This window comes from Giraffa tippelskirchi, chromosome 3 (assembly GCF_054371585.1).
Source record: "Giraffa tippelskirchi isolate mGirTip1 chromosome 3, T2T-mGirTip1v1.2.pri, whole genome shotgun sequence".
NCBI classification, from domain to species: Eukaryota; Metazoa; Chordata; class Mammalia; order Artiodactyla; family Giraffidae; genus Giraffa; species Giraffa tippelskirchi.
The window spans coordinates 186217901-186235416 of record NC_137277.1 but is presented as its reverse complement, the minus strand read 5'-3'; the positions used below and the strand labels follow the sequence as shown (position 1 = coordinate 186235416).

Here is a 17516-nt window from a genome sequence, read left to right as displayed (position 1 = left end):
GTAAGCTTTTATAATGCAAGGTAAATAGTATAAAGAAGACTTTTTTTTCCAAACTAATTTTTTTATCCAAATTACAGTTAGGCCTTTGCTTTATGTAGGAAGCTTGGCATTGCTCCTAGGCACTGGCAATAAAGGGTTTAATAAGACAGATGAGATCCTGTTTTTTGACTTAGAATTTCTTCACATAAGGCGTAGTCCCACTGAAATCATCGACATCAGCCCATTGAGAATGGTAGTAATGCCCTTTAGTAACCTTGAGCTCCTTTGTTCTCATTCTGCAGTGATGTATATCTCTCATCAAGAGACAGACAGATACTTGACTGGCATTTTGCCAATCTTGAGTTCGCTAATGCCACACCTCTCTCCACACTCTCCCTTAAGCACTGGGATCAGGTAAGAATGCCTCTGTCCTGTATTTTGTTGCACATGTCTCTGAGAGGGCTCCTAAGAGAAACTGTTAATTTCTCTGTATGTGTTTTTAAACAGCTTTATTTAGTTATAATGTATATACAATAAAACCTATTTCAAGTGAGCAGTTTGATATTTTGCCAAACTTACATAATTATGAACCACCACCACATTTAAGATGTAGAACGTTTCTGTCATCCTGAAAAGTTCTCTCTTGCCCCTTTGCAATCAGTCCGCAGCCCTTCAGCTCCTGGCCCTGCACAACCACCGATTTGCTTTCTTATCGTTGTAGTCTTGCTTTTCCTAGAATTACATGTAAATTGAACCATACAGGACATAATTGTACCATCCATAGCCTTTTGTGTGTGACTTTTCATTTTGAAATTCGTTGTTTTTGTATGTATCAGTAGTTTGTTCCTTTTGTTGTTTAGTGATATTCATATCCATTGTATGGATATGCCACAGAATGTATCCATTCACTGGTACATTGATGGAGATTTAGGTTGTTTTGTTTTTGGCTATAAATAATTAAAGCTACTGTGAACATTCATGTCTTTCTCTTGGGTAAATATCTAGAAATAAAATCGTTACTGTGGGAAGTAGATTTTTAAAGTGTTTTCCAAACTACATTCTCATCAGTAATATAGGCAAGTTCTGTTGTTCCACACCCTCACCAGCACTTGATACTCTGCCAGCTTTAAATTTTTTAACTGTTTTAATGGTTGGTTAGTAATTTTCCACTGTGGTTTTAATTTGCACTTCTGTGATGACCAGTAAAGTAAAGCATCTTTTCATGTGCTTATTGGCCATTCATATGTCAGTTATTTGCTGAAAAGGCTGTCAGATCTCTAGCCTACTTTTAAAAAATCTAGTTGGTTGTTCTCTTGTAAGAGTTCATTTTGTTCTTCAAATCCTGGATATAATTCTTTTGTCAGGTTTATGGTTTGAAAATTCTTTGTTCCAGTCTGCAGCTTGCATTTTCCTTTTCTAAGTGATGTCTTTGAGAGAAATGTTTTAATTTTATAAAGTCCTGTTCGTCGGCTCTTTCTTTCAGGCTTTGTGCGTTTTGTATCCTGAAAAATCTGTCTAAACCAGGAGTGCAGGGATTTTCTATTTTCAGTTAGTTGTGTATATAGTGAGAGGTGAGGGCAGTTCATAGTTTCGGTGTGGTTATCTCATTAGTCTAGCACCATCTTTTTCCTTCATCTGTTGCATTTGTTGAAAATGCATTCTTCCATTCAACACCTGTCTCGACATGCCGCTGTCACACTGTCCTGATTATGGTTGCTTTATAGGACATTTTGAAATCAAGTAGTATAAGTTCTTCACCTTTGTTCTTTTTTTGAAAGTGTTTTGACTAGTTCAGATCTCTCAACTACAAATTGGCCCTTGCCATCTGCCTCTACAGGGATTAAATCATGTGCTGCTACAGCTAATTTTCAACACCCTCTGAAAGGAGTTTAGGGCAGAGAGCAGAAATGAGGCCTTCTGTGCTCTGGGAAAAGCTGGCAGAACAGGTCTTCAGATAGTTATTTTCCAGAGCTGATTTTATTAGCCTATCCCTTCTGTCTCTGGGATTTTCAGATGGCTCAGAGCTAAAGAGTCTGCCTGCCAATGCAGGTGACACAGTAGATGCGGGTTCGATCCCTGGGTCAGGAAGGTTCCCTGGAGGAGGAAATGGTAACCCACTCCAGTATTCTTGCCAGGAAAATCCCATGGACAGAGGAGACTGGCAGGCTACAGTCTGTGAGGTCCTAGAGAGTCAGACACGACTGAGCATGTACACACACACACTTGTATCTCCTCGTACGACTGAGCATGTACACACACACACACACACACACACACTTGTATCTCCTCGTACGACTGAGCATGTACACACACACACACACACACACACACACACACACACACACACACACACACACACACACACACACACACACACACACACACACACACACACACACACACACACACACACACACACACACGTATCTCCTCGTATCTAGAAGAGCACTAAAATCCTTCATGGTGACGTCTGCTTCTTGGGACTCCCAGTAACGAGACCAGCAGTGACCTTCTGCAAAAATATGTGCTTTGATTGCCTGTGCTTCCCAGTTACCAAAATCAGTGTGTGCTGGCTCCCCTGCCTCTCTGGAGCAGATGCTCAGAGCTGTCTGAAATGCTGCCTCCCTGACTATAATCCCCTCAGATAAAACCTGCAACTCTAATTGTGCATTTGTTTTAACTTGACATGTCTATAAAATTTTAGAACCAGCTAATCAGTTTCTACAAAAATTATCTTCTATGATTGTCATCTTAACAATAGTGACTCTTCAAATCCTTGAACGTGGTATATCTCTCCATTTATTTAGGTTTTCTTTAATTTATCTCAGCAATATTTTATAATTCTTGGTGTACCAGTCTTACACATCTTTTGTTATGTTATTTTTAGGTGTTTTCAGTGTGATTTACTCTTGAACTTGTGACAACTACAGCATTTCTTAGATGTTAATGAACCAATAAGATTGTACAGGAGTAAATATTATATTTTACTTACATATTTTCATTTTTATTATGCATTTTCCTAGTAAAATTATTTTGACTTCCTCATCTTTAGATCATGTCTCGTATTCTTTAGAATTTGAGTGATGGTAAGGATTGGACTTGTTAGTGGTACATATCTTGCAGAATTTCCAGTTTCCTTATGGTTTTTCATGTAAATACTGAATTACTCCTATCCTAGTCATTGATCTATCATTTGAAGTTTCTACATATAGTCGTTTCAAGTTTGAATGAGGTGATGATCCATATGGAGAACAGATGAGTCAGTTACTTAAGTACTGAGTGTTCTGCTGCCAACCCAATATATTTTTATCTAATTCCTAAGAATTGTGGTATGTTTTTCCCAGAAGTTTAATGAAATTAGAAATATCAAATAGCCTTCAACCGTTTTTCTGTTTGGAAGATTTTTCAGTAAATTCAGAGACATGAAATCATTTTGGGAATTCTTCCAGGCCAAATCTTGACTTCTTCACTCTACGGATTATCTTGGACGAGTCTTTATAATCTTATATTGCCTTCATCTAGTTTGAACAACTTTAGTTTTGGAAGTTTTCCCCGACTTTAAAACTTGTAGGTTTAGGGCATGAAAACTGATTTTGCTCTTATGTAGCAGAAAATGTAATTAGGATGATGATCCTGATGTCCTGCCAAATCTGTAGTGCAGGCAAAAGCCAGAAACTGTTGTGGTAGCTAATCATCTGAATTCACTGAATCAGCTTTCTTCCCTCTCCTGCCCTCTAGGGGCAGTCTGAGCTTGGTGGTATAGGGCTTTGATGTTAGCACGTCTGTCTCAGGAAAAAAGAAACTGCCCTAATTTCACTGCCCAGAGTTAGCCCTAAGAGACATTTTGGCTTTTTTTTCCTTTTCCCTTCAGTTTCCTGGAGCAGCTGTAGTTGAAGACTGAGGGATTGTCCTTTAATTTCTGTCTTAGAATACTGACTTTTCACAAGCTTATGTTTTTTCAGTGTTATTTTATAGGACTCAGTATAAATGACATCAGTTAGACCAAGAAAGTGTGAAAGCATGCCCTTTTCTGTCCTCTTTAGGACGATGACTTTGAGTTTACTGGCAGCCACCTGACAGTGAGGAATGGCTACTCATGCGTGCCTGTGGCTTTAGCAGAAGGCCTGGACATTAAACTGAATACTGCAGTTCGGCAGGTTCGCTACACAGCTTCAGGTACGTCTTTACTAGTAAGATAAATCTCTTACTCTGAAATACAGTACTGATTGGTTGAGTTTGACCTACTGAAAAAATATTAGTTACATTTCCTGATAGAATGTCTTATAAACTATGATTCTTGAATTAAAGATTTTTCATTTACAAAAGTATTGAGCCAATAGAGCCTTTAGAGGTTCTGACCCCATCATAGTACAAACCAGAAAATTGGGGCAATTTTCAGAGTCTCCAGTTTGAATGAATTATTAGTTAGCACGAATTTGTTTGTTACTGTTGTTCAGTTGCTAAGTCATATCTGTTTGCGGCCCCAGGGACTGTAGCATTCCAGGCTTCCCTGTCCACTATCTCCTGGAGTCTGCTCAAGGTCATGGCCATTGAGTCAATGATGCTACCTAACCATCTCATCCTCTGCCACCCTTTTCTCCTTTTGCCCTCAATCTTTCCCATCATCAGGGTCTTTTCCAGTGAGTCAGCTCTTTACATCAGTTGGCCAAAGTATTGGAGCTTCAGAAGCTTTAGCATCAGTCCTTCTGATGAATATTTAGGGTTGATTTCCTTTAAGATTGACTGAATTAGTTTGGTATTTAGATCCAGTGAGTTTGGATCTAATTTTGCTAAGTAGATTCTTAAATATCAGAAATTGGTCCCCTCGGTTCCATTGAGATCCACTTGTTGTATTTTACCATCTGCATCTTTGGCTTTGGCTTTTCCTGTTCAGGTGGGCTAACTGCTTAGGCTGGTTTCTCGTTTGGGGAGCAGTTTTGCTGATAGGTTGACCTCAGAGACTGAATTGCCCAGTGGTCTCTGTGCTCATTTTTGCTGCTTTCAGGATACATTTCATGTGGAGTGCAGAGAACCTGTCATTCCAACCATCTTTGGAATCTACTTGAACACCTTACAAAAGCTGGTTGACCCCCTCTGTACAGACTCTCATGACAAGTGGAGATGTGGCCACCAATCTTGCCCTCCATGGCCCCTTTTCTAGAGTTGCTAAGATCACCACAGATTTTTTTTTTTTTTAAACAAATGAAACAATTTTCCATTTAATTTTCCCTTCAGAAGCAGCTTGTAGCTGATGGTGTTAAGATCTGCAGCCTTTAAATAGCCACTTGTAGGCAGGTGGAGAACAGTGAAACTAGCTTTTTGTGTCATTTTCCTTAATTCTGCAGCCACAGAAAATGGGCATGTATGGAGCGCTTATTCTTATTTTGAGAGCTGTTTGTATATTTTTTGTAAATTATGTGAAGAGGTATTCATTGAGGACAAAATTGAACACAGTTGAGAGAAAATCACATTAATCGACTTACAGTACCTTTTCTGTGGTCAGCTTTGAGCTCACTCACATCCTGGCGCATCTCAAGAATAGCGTGCTCTGTGGCTGCAGGCTGCATCCCCTAGACCTGCACAGCAGTCTTCTGTCTTCTGGCACCATTTGCTTCTTGGTCCTCATGGGCTCCTTAACCGCAGTGAGAGGTAGTGCTGCTATTGGAGTAGGCATCTTACTCTTAATTTTGGTCTAAATTCACAAAACTTTGGTAAATGATAAGGTCTTCTTAGTACAGAAGAGCCCTAGGGTATCAATCAGGAAGGTGTGGGGTGGTATGGTGGTGAAGTTGGAGGACTCTGAAGTTGACTGTTGGGTTTGAATCCTGGCACTTGTTACCTATATGGCTGCAGACAGGTTACTTCACTTCTGCCTCAGTTTTCTTTCGTAAAAAGTGAGTAGAACTGATTTCACAGACAGGTAGTAAGAATCACCTGAGACAGCATGTGGATCCTGCCGTGCACTAAATGTTCAGTGCCCTTGTCAGCATCTTCCTTATCACCGGTAAAGCCTTTTCCCTCCAACCTCTCTAGGATGTGAAGTGATAGCTGTGAATACCCGCTCCACAAGCCAGACCTTTATTTATAAATGTGATGCGGTTCTCTGTACCCTTCCCTTGGGTGTGTTGAAGCAGCAGCCACCAGCTGTTCAGTTTGTGCCACCTCTTCCTGAGTGGAAGACATCTGCAGTCCAAAGGATGGGATTTGGCAACCTTAACAAGGTAACCTGCCCTGGGCACCTCTGCACATTCCCAGTGCACAAGTACAGTCTGACTGCCCTTCACTCAGCGAGGGGAGAGAGCTGCGTTTTTAACATTTTGTTGTGCTCTAAACTCTGATGTCAGGGTGAGGGTTGTCCGTTCATTCCCTTTAGTTCCTAATTATATATGAAGTATCCACGAGGACTATCTTCTGGGGTCACTTCTCAAACCCAGGCCTAGAAAAAGAAAGCGCTAAAGGTCCTCCTGAGTAGTTCATCTATAACAGGGATTTCTAAACTTGTATTGAGAGTAGATTAGAGGAAACTTTCTGAGGAAGAAGACACAGCTGTGCCTAAAGCCGTGTTCTCCGAGTTCCGTCACCAGCTCATGTGCTTCTCTTTTACGACAGGTTGTGTTATGTTTTGACCGGGTATTCTGGGACCCAAGTGTCAATTTGTTTGGCCATGTTGGCAGTACGACCGCAAGCAGGGGTGAACTCTTCCTCTTCTGGAACCTCTATAAAGGTAACTGCTTTCTAGTTTTAATCTTCTTCACATCCTTATAGAATAGAGAATTAGTGATATTATACTTGCCCTCACAGAGCACACAACTTAGTGGGAAATATATATAGTAAGGAGGCAGGCAGCCTCAGAACGGGCAGCAAGGAGAGCGTGACAGAGTGCGAGCCCAGGGCGCTGCAGAAGAAAACATGTGACGGAGAAATCCACTCAGCCAGCCGTCAGGCCCAGGAAAGCTTCCGGGAAAGGAAAACTCGAATTCCTCATTCTCAGACTCTTGTATCTGACCTATCCCTGAATCTTGGGTCACTTCTTGTTTTATATTCTCATGTAATTGGGTTGCTCTTAGTTTTATATAGAACTTTTTTTAAAAAAAGAAAAGTATATTTAGATACTACATCATTCTAAGAAAGGTGTAAGACATTCTGTGCGGCAGTTTCAGGAGGCCTGGCCTTGACAGTGCAGACACATCGATCAACCAGTTTGACTGCCACCCTGGTTCTTGCCATCACTGCTCACTGCCCAATACCGAAGCAGCCTGCACGTGGCCATCCTTCTTCCTTCATTTGCTCCCTGGGCGCGGTGCTTCCAACGACCGCTGAGTGCTCTCTTTCCCCATCCAGGCCATCCCGACCTGTCAGTGCCAGCCTCACTCACTCTCTCAGGCGTGTTTCCTTTTCGCAGTGCCCACCTCCCCGTCCAAGCCGCTCTTACCTGTGCATACCTGTCCAATCACCAGTAACCACTGACTGCTATCCTCGCTTCTTTCTTTTGATGGTTTTCATTTTCATGGCCAGCATGAAGGGTAATTAATCTAACCCTTTTCTATCAGCTTCCTCATTGTCCATCCCTTCCCCAGCCTCCAGGCACACTTGTCTGCTCTCCTGGAGCCCTGAAATGCTGCTTCTGCATTGTCCTGGGGCCTCTGCATTGTCCTGGGGCCTGGGGTGCTTTTGTTTTTCTCCTTTTCTTTCTTGCCAACCTGGCATACTCTACCCAGCCCTCAGTCTTGACCTAAATGACCTTTTTCAGAGAGATTTTCCAGGATGCTTCTGTCCCCACTGCCTCAAATACAAATTATATCCTGTGTTCTTGTCTCTCCAGTCTGTGTTTTCGTAGCTTTTATCATAGTTCGTAATTATGTATCTGATTTTTGTGTTGCTCTTTGGGGTATATAGTCTTTAGTTTTTATATCCCCAGCATCTAATACTGTGCCTGTCACAATAGCCTGTTGCACACAGGGCCATGAAATGGGCGAGGGAAGGTAATGGTGAGTATGGAAGGGCCTCGGATGACAGCTAAGAGGCTGCAGCCCTGGTCATGGAGATGTCTTGAAGAATTCTGTGCCTAAATAAAGGGACACTTGTTAGCAGGGTCTGAAGTGGTATCTTCAGGACTTCTATATTCTGACAGGTTATATGCAGTGAAGTACATGAGTCACATTTCACTTACTATGGTTTCGGGGGACAGGATTCAAGTTGCTAGTTCAGAAACATATCTAGCATGAGTGATGCATATCTAGTCTGTTGGCCATCAGATTTCAAACAGCCAAGAATAATGCGGGACCTGATAAGGGAGTACTTGAAAAAAGTCTGTAGGACTCTGGAATTGTCCTTTGTTTCTTCAGCTCCAATACTGTTGGCGCTCGTGGCAGGAGAAGCTGCTGGCATCATGGAAAACATAAGTGATGACGTGATTGTTGGCCGATGCCTGGCCATCCTCAAGGGGATTTTTGGCAGCAGTGCAGTGCCCCAGGTGAGTAAACGGGGCGGGGGCAGGCAGGGATCTGGGGCCGTAAGACTACAGCAGGGTTTGACGGGATCTCCAGTCTTAGCATAGATTCTTCAGGGCAGTTTCAGCCAGAATCGAGTTTGTGCTGGGTTTACTGTTTAGAGTTCATGCCCCAAGTATATAGTTTTGAGAGAAGCCCCCAGTGCATGGTCCAGGGGATCGAGAAGGCTATTTGCTGCCTTTGTTCACTTGTGTTGTCTGTTGTCTCTGTGTGTGAAATCACACCCCTCGCCTGCCCCCCAACTCCCCCAACCACCTTTTAGATAAAGTGGCCAAACTGCCTTAAGGAAGTTTTAAGAGATTATCTTAATACTTTTTTTCTATTATTCTTTCTTTAGGTCCATTGAAACACTCTATGATTCCTTTGAGATAAGGCATATTAATGCTTCATGTGAATTTTAAAATCAAAAGGGAATACAGGTCAAGTCCTAGGTAGATCTCTGGATTCATAGTGAAGGCACCTGGAACCCCCTTGCAGCCTGAGAAGCATCTGTGTTTTGTTTGAGAGAAGCAGCATTCATCACTTGGCCAGCACTCACTCAACCCATCACAGCCTTTCTGCCTTTCAGAAATGCATGATTTATCCTTGGTGTCCAGTAATAACTTCCACTCATATTTTTTCTTTAGCCCAAGGAAACTGTGGTGTCTCGCTGGCGTGCTGATCCCTGGGCCCGAGGCTCCTATTCCTATGTAGCCGCAGGATCGTCTGGAAATGACTATGACTTAATGGCTCAGCCAATCACTCCTGGCCCCTCAATTCCAGGTGCCCCCCAGGTGAGAATCTGGCAGACTGTACCTGAGCTTATTTGGAAATAGGCCAGTATCCCAGGATTTCAGGGTAAAAACAGTGCTATTAGTTCGGTTGGGTTTCTTTTGTTTTTTTATATTTTAATTTTTTTAAAAGGTTTTCTTCAGATTTTTAATCTGTTCTCGAACCCTTTCAGATAATCAAGAGCAGAGGGAAAGGGAGGAGAAATATTATGTGCGTCTGATTTGTTTTCATATTGGCTTTGTCAGTCTAGTCTGTGTTCAGAATGGAAGAGTCCAAAGCATAAGCCAGTTACTTTTTCCTTCTTCAGATTGTGTGTGTGTTTTAATCTTTAATTGTGCCCCATTTTGTACTGGCTCATAGGATTGTTGCAGCATCCCAGAAATGCCCCTGAGAAATAACCTGAGGTCTTTATGGGCAGTCATGGTTTCCCAGAATCCTGTGGTCAGTGAGGTCTGCTCTAAACTGAGGCCAGTGTCCCAGAATAAGAACAAGTACTGTGTTCTCTGTGGTTCATAGTCATCAGGACACCACGCCCCCAGTACATGCTACGTCAGGCAAAGGAAGGTCTAGAACTGGGTATTCCCCAGAATTAAACTGGTAAATAGGCCCAGGTGCAGTTAAACATCACCCTAGAACTAAGGCTGCACTGAGTTTTATTGCCCCGTTTCTACTTCTGTGTGCTTTAGGGAGTTGCCTGCTAATAAGGGAGAGACCCTTTTTGGTAGGATGCTGCTGCTGCTAAGTCACCTCAGTCGTGTCCGACTCTGTGCGACCCCACAGACGGCAGCCCACCAGGCTCCGCCGTCCCTAGGATTCTCCAGGCAAGAACACTGGAGTGGGTTGCCATTTCCTTCTCCAGTGCATGAAAGGAAAAGTGAAAGTGAAGTCACTCAGTCGTGTCCGACTCTTTGCGACCCCATGGACTGCAGCCTACCAGGCTCCTCCATCCATGGGATTTTCCAGGCAAGAGTACTGGAGTGGGGTGCCATTGCCTTCTCCTTGGTAGGATGATGGACCAGTAATGGAATGGAGGTAGTGAGCCTTCAAAGGCCAACAGGAGTTTGGCAGTTCAGATGCAATAATAAGGCATATTTGCAGCCTGCTGATTTTCTCTAATTTTTTTCCTGAAATAGCCTATTCCACGACTCTTCTTTGCTGGAGAACATACAATCCGAAACTACCCAGCCACGGTCCATGGTGCTCTGCTGAGTGGGCTGCGAGAAGCAGGAAGAATTGCAGACCAGTTCTTGGGGGCCATGTACACCCTGCCTCGCCAGGCGACACCCGGCGTCCCTGCACAGCAGTCCCCGAGCATGTGAGACAGATGTGTTTTGAGGGAAGAAGCCGATTGCGTGTCTTCTGCTGCATAAGTGAAGCTCTTGTAGCAATATAGATTCCACTGAGGAACTCACCCCGCATCTGGGCTGCAGCTCAACTGCTAAAGCAAAGCCCACGATGGTCAGGTGGCTGAGGAGGTTGCCTCTAAGTGAATTAGAGCCAGGGAGGCACTTGTTCCATTAGTATGAGAGTCTGTTCTTCATTAGGACTGAGGGAAGCAAATACCGGGAGAGAACGTCTTAGTCTCTTTGTCTGTGGTGGTTTTTTTATATTTTGAGAATAAAACTTCATAGAAAATCAGGGCTGATTTTTTTGTTTCCCCTTGGGATTAGAGTTCTATATAAAGCAGGGGTGTTACTCCTTTGAAAATGCCAGGTTTATCCATGTTTAAATGAGATAAAGGAGAAAATGGTTTGGTGCGATGAGAAGACAGGACTGAGGGGTTTCACACAGAAGCAAAGTGCTTCCTTGTCTGTGGGGCTAGACTTGCCCGCCACCAGGACTGGGGGGTGACTATGTGCCAGGGGTATGAACCTGCAGGTCATGCATATGGGTGTTAGGAAGCTGAATGAATCTTCAAGGTAAAACACAAGCCTTGACACAAAGTTTGGGCGGGCCTCTGGCAGACCTATTCCCCAAGATTCCCTCCCATGGGTACATGCTAACTTTCCACTTCTCCAAGGTACTGATACAGAAGTTTAAGGAGATCAAGGGTTTAGATAACAGCTACACAGACTCTGTCAGAATATTCCATCTCCTTGCTCCTTCAGCTTCTAGTGACTATTCCTTAGCTTGTGGCCCCTTTCTCATCTTAAAAACCCATTATCCCAGTCTCTGCTTCCATCATCACCCTATCTTGTTCTGGTCTCCCTCTTATAAGGATACTTCTGATTTCATTTAAGGCCCACCCAGATCACCTCTCATATGTCAAAATGCTTAGTCACACTTGCAAAGTTGTCTTCGCCATGTGAGGTTAAAACGTTTTTACAAAAAAAAAGGAACAGCACCCGTTTCTTCCAAAGGGCTCCTAACAGACTATGTTACCGTTAAGTGTAGGTACATAATCTGCTTCAATAAATTGGATTTTATTCCTGTTAGTCAGTTCTTTCCTAAAAATAGTTTAAATGAGCTTTTATCCTTAGTAAGATTGAAGAACATTATAGTCCGACTAGAAGGTGGAGATGGAGAGGGCATTTCCCTAGTTGGAATGAATGACAACCACGGGGAATATTTGCACACCAGGATTAGGACAAGTGGTGTAACCATGACGTGAGGGTGAGAAGTACAAAGTGGACGGACTTTGGAATACAACCTATATTTGAACCCTAGCTTTGCCATGAACATTTGTTACCTCAGGGGCTTAGGTGTCTGATGTAGTGATATGTGCTCTTTAAAGAGTTTGTGTTATTTAATGACATAGGCAGCCTGGGAGATACAGATGATTGTTTTGTGTGTATCTGATGACAAATAAGCCTAAAAGTAAAATGCAGCAATGAAATAACTGCTTTATGATTCTAACTCCACTTACATGAGTCTGAGGAAAGGTCCATAGCCTCAGCTATGTTTCCAATCCTTAATGACATCTGTAATTGGCTGAGTATTTTCAGCAATACTAGCTGTACCAACGCATAGCAACAGCTGTACACAGAGATGACATCAAGGAAAATGGCATCACTGACCCACACTCACACACAGCACGTGGAAACTAGGGAGCTTTATTGGTTACATATTGTGCTGCAGAGCCAACAGACCGCGTTAGAGCCAGAGGATACATGCAGACAGGCAGCTTCCACTATACACATGCACCCCAGGAGCCCTGAGTCACTGCTCATGGCTTTGCCCTGGTTTCCAGCAACAGGGTCTGGCCTCCTTGGTCCCGTGCTTGGAGCAGGAATGTAAGAGAAGCTGCTGCACCCAGCCTCCAAGGGGCAAGGGAGTGGCCAGAGGACCTGCCTGAGCAAGTAGGTGTAGACGGACACACTCATGTGTCCCCAGCGAGGGGGCCTATAAGGTAACAACAGTTTATTTGAGGGCTACTTCCCTAGCCCTCCCAATCTTTAAAATACAAAAAAAAAAAAAAAAATAGACTTTATTCTCTTAAAAATACATTCCATTCAGTACATGTTCTGAGCTGTGAAGCAGCAGGAAAATAGGGCCCCTTTCCTCTGATCTTGGTTGTGAGGCTGTGACGAGAACCCTGTTCCCAACCTGGGGTATTTAAAAGGTAATCCCTAAAAGCAGCTCTTCCAAAGCAGTCTTGTCAGAGTAATAGTAAGCCCACACCAACAAAGGCAGCTGGGGACCCAGAGATGGGATCCCCAGTCCTTTCCTGGAAAGTGGGAGCACTTGGCACTAACCCACTGAATATAAAAGTAAAACTGCCCAAGATGACAAGTCCAAGATCAGTACAGACGCCCCCACCCCCATGAAAGGGGGATGAGTTATGTGCAAGCTCGCCTGTGGCTGAGGTTGGAGTCCTTGGCCCCACTGCAGATCCCTTTGACCCACCCTGTAACTGTTTCCTTGCCACACAAAAGCAAAACAGCAACGGCTTCTTTGTCCACCATCCCCATCCTTCCTTTCTCTGGTTGTTTTGAGTGTCACAAGTGGCGAGACAGGCGGCAGCAGGTGGTGGAGACCAGCTCCTCATGTGTAGCCAGCTCTGCCTCCAGCGCCCCTTCTTCCAGCCGAGCAGCTCTTAGAGGGCCAGGTTCCCCGACCCTCCTAGGAGCCCTCTCACAACCACACACCTGCCAGGAAAGTCCGAGTTGGAGCCAGGCTGTGGAAGAGGCTGGTCATAAAAACTGGGTGTGTGGGCTGGGACAGTGGGAATATTTGGCTTGATAAGACAATTATTCAACTACTAGGTCTCCCATTTGGAAGTTTCCTCCAGGACCTCTGATGGTGAGGTCTGGGGCCAGACAGTCACACCTAGATTGCTTTTCGGAAACGGGCCTTCCAACTTTGGAATTTGAGAGCCAGCCTTGCCAGCCATTTGAAGCCCAGGGGAACTGTGTCTCTAGCCTTCACTTGCTATTACAAATAGTATTTTCTGCAATGTTGAGGACGTTTAAAAATAAAATCTATTTTACAGCGGGCTCTAGAAAGTGTGCAGAAGAAGGAAACAATATCCTGAAATAACTGTACAATCAAACCCTATTGCACTCAGAGTTAAGTCAGCAGCCCCAGCAAGAGGGCACCACAGCTGTCCCTCTGCTACAGAGCATTCTGGGCGGTGGCAGATGCTGGTGCTGCTGAACTGTGGAAAGATCCAGACTTTGGCACCAGGAGCTACAGCACCAGAATCCAGGGCTCCAAACGCCCAAAATTTTAGACAAGAATTATTGGCGAGACCTTTGTAGGCATGGTCTGGCCCCTGTGTCCACCCGCAAAGAGCCACAGACCTAACTTCCTATAGTCTCAGTTGACTACCACAGAGGTCTGCTTCCTGTGGACTCTCAGGGTTGCTGACCAGTGAAGAATGGCAGGGAGGCTACAAGTGAGGGGTTGCAGTCTTGAGCCAGGAAAAGCAGCAGGAAGAGATTCTAAAAACAGCATCTTGAGAATCTGAGGCAGCGATGAGAAAAGGCAAACCACATTACAACCCTTAGATTGGCAAAACTCCGGGAAATGGAAGTATGAGCAAAACACTCCTGGCCATGAAAGTCAGGTAGGTGCTCCCCAAGCCTCCTCCAGGATCGCCAAACCTGATGCAGACAAGAGAGGGGTGAATGCTGGTTCCCACCCTGAGTGGAGGCAGAGAAGATTCGAGAAGCACTAGAACTGGAGATACACCAACTTGTGTCATGGAAAGCACGTGGCCTGCTGTGCAGCACTAGGCAAGGTTGGTGTTGAGAAGGGCCACAGAGACCATCTAATCGAACCTTCCATTTTACAGACTGGAAAAACAAGGCCAAGGTAACTTCTCTGAGTTCATCCTCTTGACATTAAAACATGGGAAACTGGAAAGAATAAGGCCCAGAAAAACAAAGGCAATGGGAAGGACACAGGTAAACCCATTTGGACAATACCTTCCAACAGTGAGAATTACCCCCTACAGAGTGGAAACAAAACTTAAAATGCAAGGTTTAGGACCCTTAGAGACCATCCATTTTAAACAACTAATTTTATAGATAGGGAAACTGAGGCCCCAAGAGGACAATGATTTGCCCAAGGTCACATAGGAGGGAAGAAAATTCAGCTTCCTCAACTTCTACTCCAATGCCATCTTTCACTATGAAGGGACAGTGTCGGCTTCATAAAGGTAGCCTTTGAAAAGGGATGCCTTTGAACTGAGAGAATGCTATAGAAAAAGCAGTGCGAAGAATATATGGTTCTTTCCCCATGGGATTGGTATAAGGAAACTATAATCAATTTTTATTTATGTGGCTTCCTGAAAGGTTTGCTGCATTCTGAACTGTATAAACCTGGGGCTCTTGATGGGCATGTATTACCTTTCCTCCAATGACGTCGTCACAACGATCGTTGGTTTGCAGAACTCATGGGCCTGCTGGTAGGAATGCATCAGCTTGGTAAAGTGCGATACCTCCTCCACGGGGGATCAGGAGGAGGAACAAAGTCCATGCCTTTTTCATGGAGCTATTGCTTTATGGAGCGACTAAAGGGAAATCGCTTCTTCCTGTCCACTCTCCCTCACGCTGGCACTTCCTAGAAGGCAGAGGATGCTGGGTCTGGCCCAGTGGAGTCGAGGAATATTCCAGAGGAGGAGATAACGCAGTCAGCCTGAGGTCTCCAGCCACAGGAGAGGAGCAGGCCGGGCCAGCAGCACGGCTGGTGCTCAGGGAAGGAGACGCGTGAAGCTCGTGCGCTTCCTGGTGCCTTTGGAAGGTGAGCAGAGAGCCGGGGCTGGCGGGGAGAGACGATGCCATTCCAGTAGGTAGGGTACCCGTGTGCTCTGCCCCCGGGAAACAATGGTCAGCCAGGGGGACAAGTCAGAGAAACATCAACCTAAAGGGTAGTTCCGTTAACCCTTAGAGGCAACCAGATCTCTTTCGCTGTAAAAGTCTGAGGAACTCCACAGGGGAAGAAGAAACAGAGGCCTCCTAGATGGAGGTGATGGCTGGTGGGTGCGCAGGCCCCTTGGGCAAACGAGGAGTGAGCTGGATGCGGTGAGGATACTAAGGAATCAGAACGTTAGCCACACAGAAGGGGTTGCCCTACGACACAGAACCCGCCGAGGAGCTGGGGAGAGATTTGGCTGCTGTTGTGTGGTGGGGATCCAAGGGGTTTTCTAGGTCTTTCTTCATTTGGGGGCCAGACTGGCCCATCCTACCTGGGGAACAGGGACAAGGAGAGAAAATTCATGCATCAGGGAAGGCTGGGCCCGGGTGACCATGGGCAGCGTGTAGTTTCTGATCCCCTCTGGCCAACTGGCAAGCAAGGAGCCACAGCCGGGCTCTCCACCAGTCTCCCAGCCAAGGCCTGGGGTCTGGCTTGGCTCCTTCACAGGGCGGGAAGGTGGACCAGCTGAGAAGCAGGTGCAGAGGAGACAGCAGGCTTCGCCCGGCGGGCTCAGTCGTCCTCGGCACAGGGCCTGGTGGGCCACAACCGCTCCTCAGCCCGCGCGCGCCCAGGCTCCGGCAGCCCCTGCTTCATGGACAGTTCAGACCTCTCGAGGGAGTTGTGCAGTCGTCTGTAGACGCTGAGGGTGCAGTCGTCACCTTCCTCCTGTGCCAACACGACAAAAGTCAGCCGCGCAGGACAACCCAAGCGAGGAACGAGACGCCCGCACGCCCGGCCCCGTGGTCCTTCCCAGCAGGGGGAGGTGGGGTACAGAGAGCCCGCGGCAGAGCTGTCAAGGGGACGCCGGGAGACAAGCTCCCACGGCCAGCTCGGAGCTGCTCAGGGCTCCCGAGGTAGACTGGAGGCTCACAGCTGAAGGGGAACCCCAAGATGGACAGGGCCGGAAGCAGGGGCTCTGAGGTGGTACCCCCAACAGGGGCCAGCAGTCCTGGAGGGCTGCACGGGGTCAGAGCCATGTGCTCAGTGGACAGGCAGGGAGGTGTGAGAAGGAAGACGGCCAGCTCTTACCCAACTTCCCACCCACAAACTACCAAAGGCTCACCTGCCTTTCCTACCGTATCCCGTACGTGCCCTTCACCCTACATTTTTCAGACAACCAAAGCTTCAGCTTCATCCAACTTTCTCCACTCCTCGCAGAATTCTGCCTTTGGAATGTTTTTGTTGGTCCTCCCACCCAAGCGAATGCAGATCAGAGAATGCAAGTGTGAGTGAGAAGGTCCAGGTGGCAAGGTAAACGATCACTGGGTTTAGAGATCAGAATCGTGGATTCAGATCTTAGCTCTTCCAGTAATTCACCTGGGTGGCCTTGGGTGAGGCGCCTTGTGTCTAAAACACAGGAATAATATCGCCGCCCCCACACACACCCCAGGGCTGTTGGAGAGAATGAACGAGACGCTGGGTGGAGAAGTGCTTTGTCCGGTATTGAGAATCCTGTAAAGACTCCCAGAGCTTTTTAACTCAATACAGTCACCCCCTGCCTTTTAAAAGAAGGGAACAATATCTTGGGTCGGAGATGTTGTTCTTCATCACAGGACTCACATCTGAAAGACACTCCCGGGGGCTTCCCACCACATGCTGACCTGCCGCTCTGACCCTCAGGTAAGGGGCGATTCTGGATCTGTTGGTTCAGTAACAGGCCGCATGGAGCCGAGCAGCCCTGCCCTCAGACTGCGGGATAACGGGCTAGACAGACGCAGGGACAAAGTGACGGCGAGGCGTAAGCTTATCACCATAGGCCCGGGGTAAGCCCTAGCTCTCCTCAGTGCCTACATGCCAGCGGCTGCAAAACCCTGCGGTCTAAACTGAGGCAGCCAAAGAGCTCCCTCCCTCGGCCCTGCCGCTGCCTACAGAGAGGGCGCGGGGCTTCCCCGTTTC

General features: G+C 45.9%; 2 protein-coding genes across 21 annotated transcripts in view; one reads left to right on the top strand and one right to left on the bottom strand.

Moving 5' to 3' along the window:
• The window catches only part of KDM1A (lysine demethylase 1A), a 65557-nt gene extending 54662 nt beyond the window's left edge, over nucleotides 1-10895 (top strand). For 3 of the 4 annotated variants that reach the window (XM_081574542.1, XM_081574539.1, XM_081574541.1), the window contains 7 exons: nucleotides 282-393; nucleotides 4023-4155; nucleotides 6013-6200; nucleotides 6589-6703; nucleotides 8325-8452; nucleotides 9116-9262; nucleotides 10394-10895. In XM_081574542.1, the coding sequence (XP_081430668.1) occupies nucleotides 282-393; nucleotides 4023-4155; nucleotides 6013-6200; nucleotides 6589-6703; nucleotides 8325-8452; nucleotides 9116-9262; nucleotides 10394-10579 (1009 nt within the window). In that variant the 3' untranslated portion in view covers nucleotides 10580-10895. Of the gene's footprint in view, nucleotides 1-236; nucleotides 394-4022; nucleotides 4156-6012; nucleotides 6201-6588; nucleotides 6704-8324; nucleotides 8453-9115; nucleotides 9263-10393 lie in introns of all 4 variants that reach the window. The other variant, XR_014078248.1, reaches the window with a different exon arrangement.
• Nucleotides 10896-12297: 1402 nt separating this feature from the next.
• LUZP1 (leucine zipper protein 1) overlaps nucleotides 12298-17516 on the bottom strand; it is a 91385-nt gene continuing 86166 nt past the window's right edge. For 15 of the 17 annotated variants that reach the window (XM_081574532.1, XM_081574525.1, XM_081574526.1 and 12 more), the window contains one exon: nucleotides 14949-16286. In XM_081574532.1, the coding sequence (XP_081430658.1) occupies nucleotides 16131-16286 (156 nt within the window). In that variant the 3' untranslated portion in view covers nucleotides 14949-16130. Of the gene's footprint in view, nucleotides 13349-14948; nucleotides 16287-17516 lie in introns of those variants that run through there. The other 2 variants (XR_014078247.1, XR_014078246.1) reach the window with 2 other exon arrangements.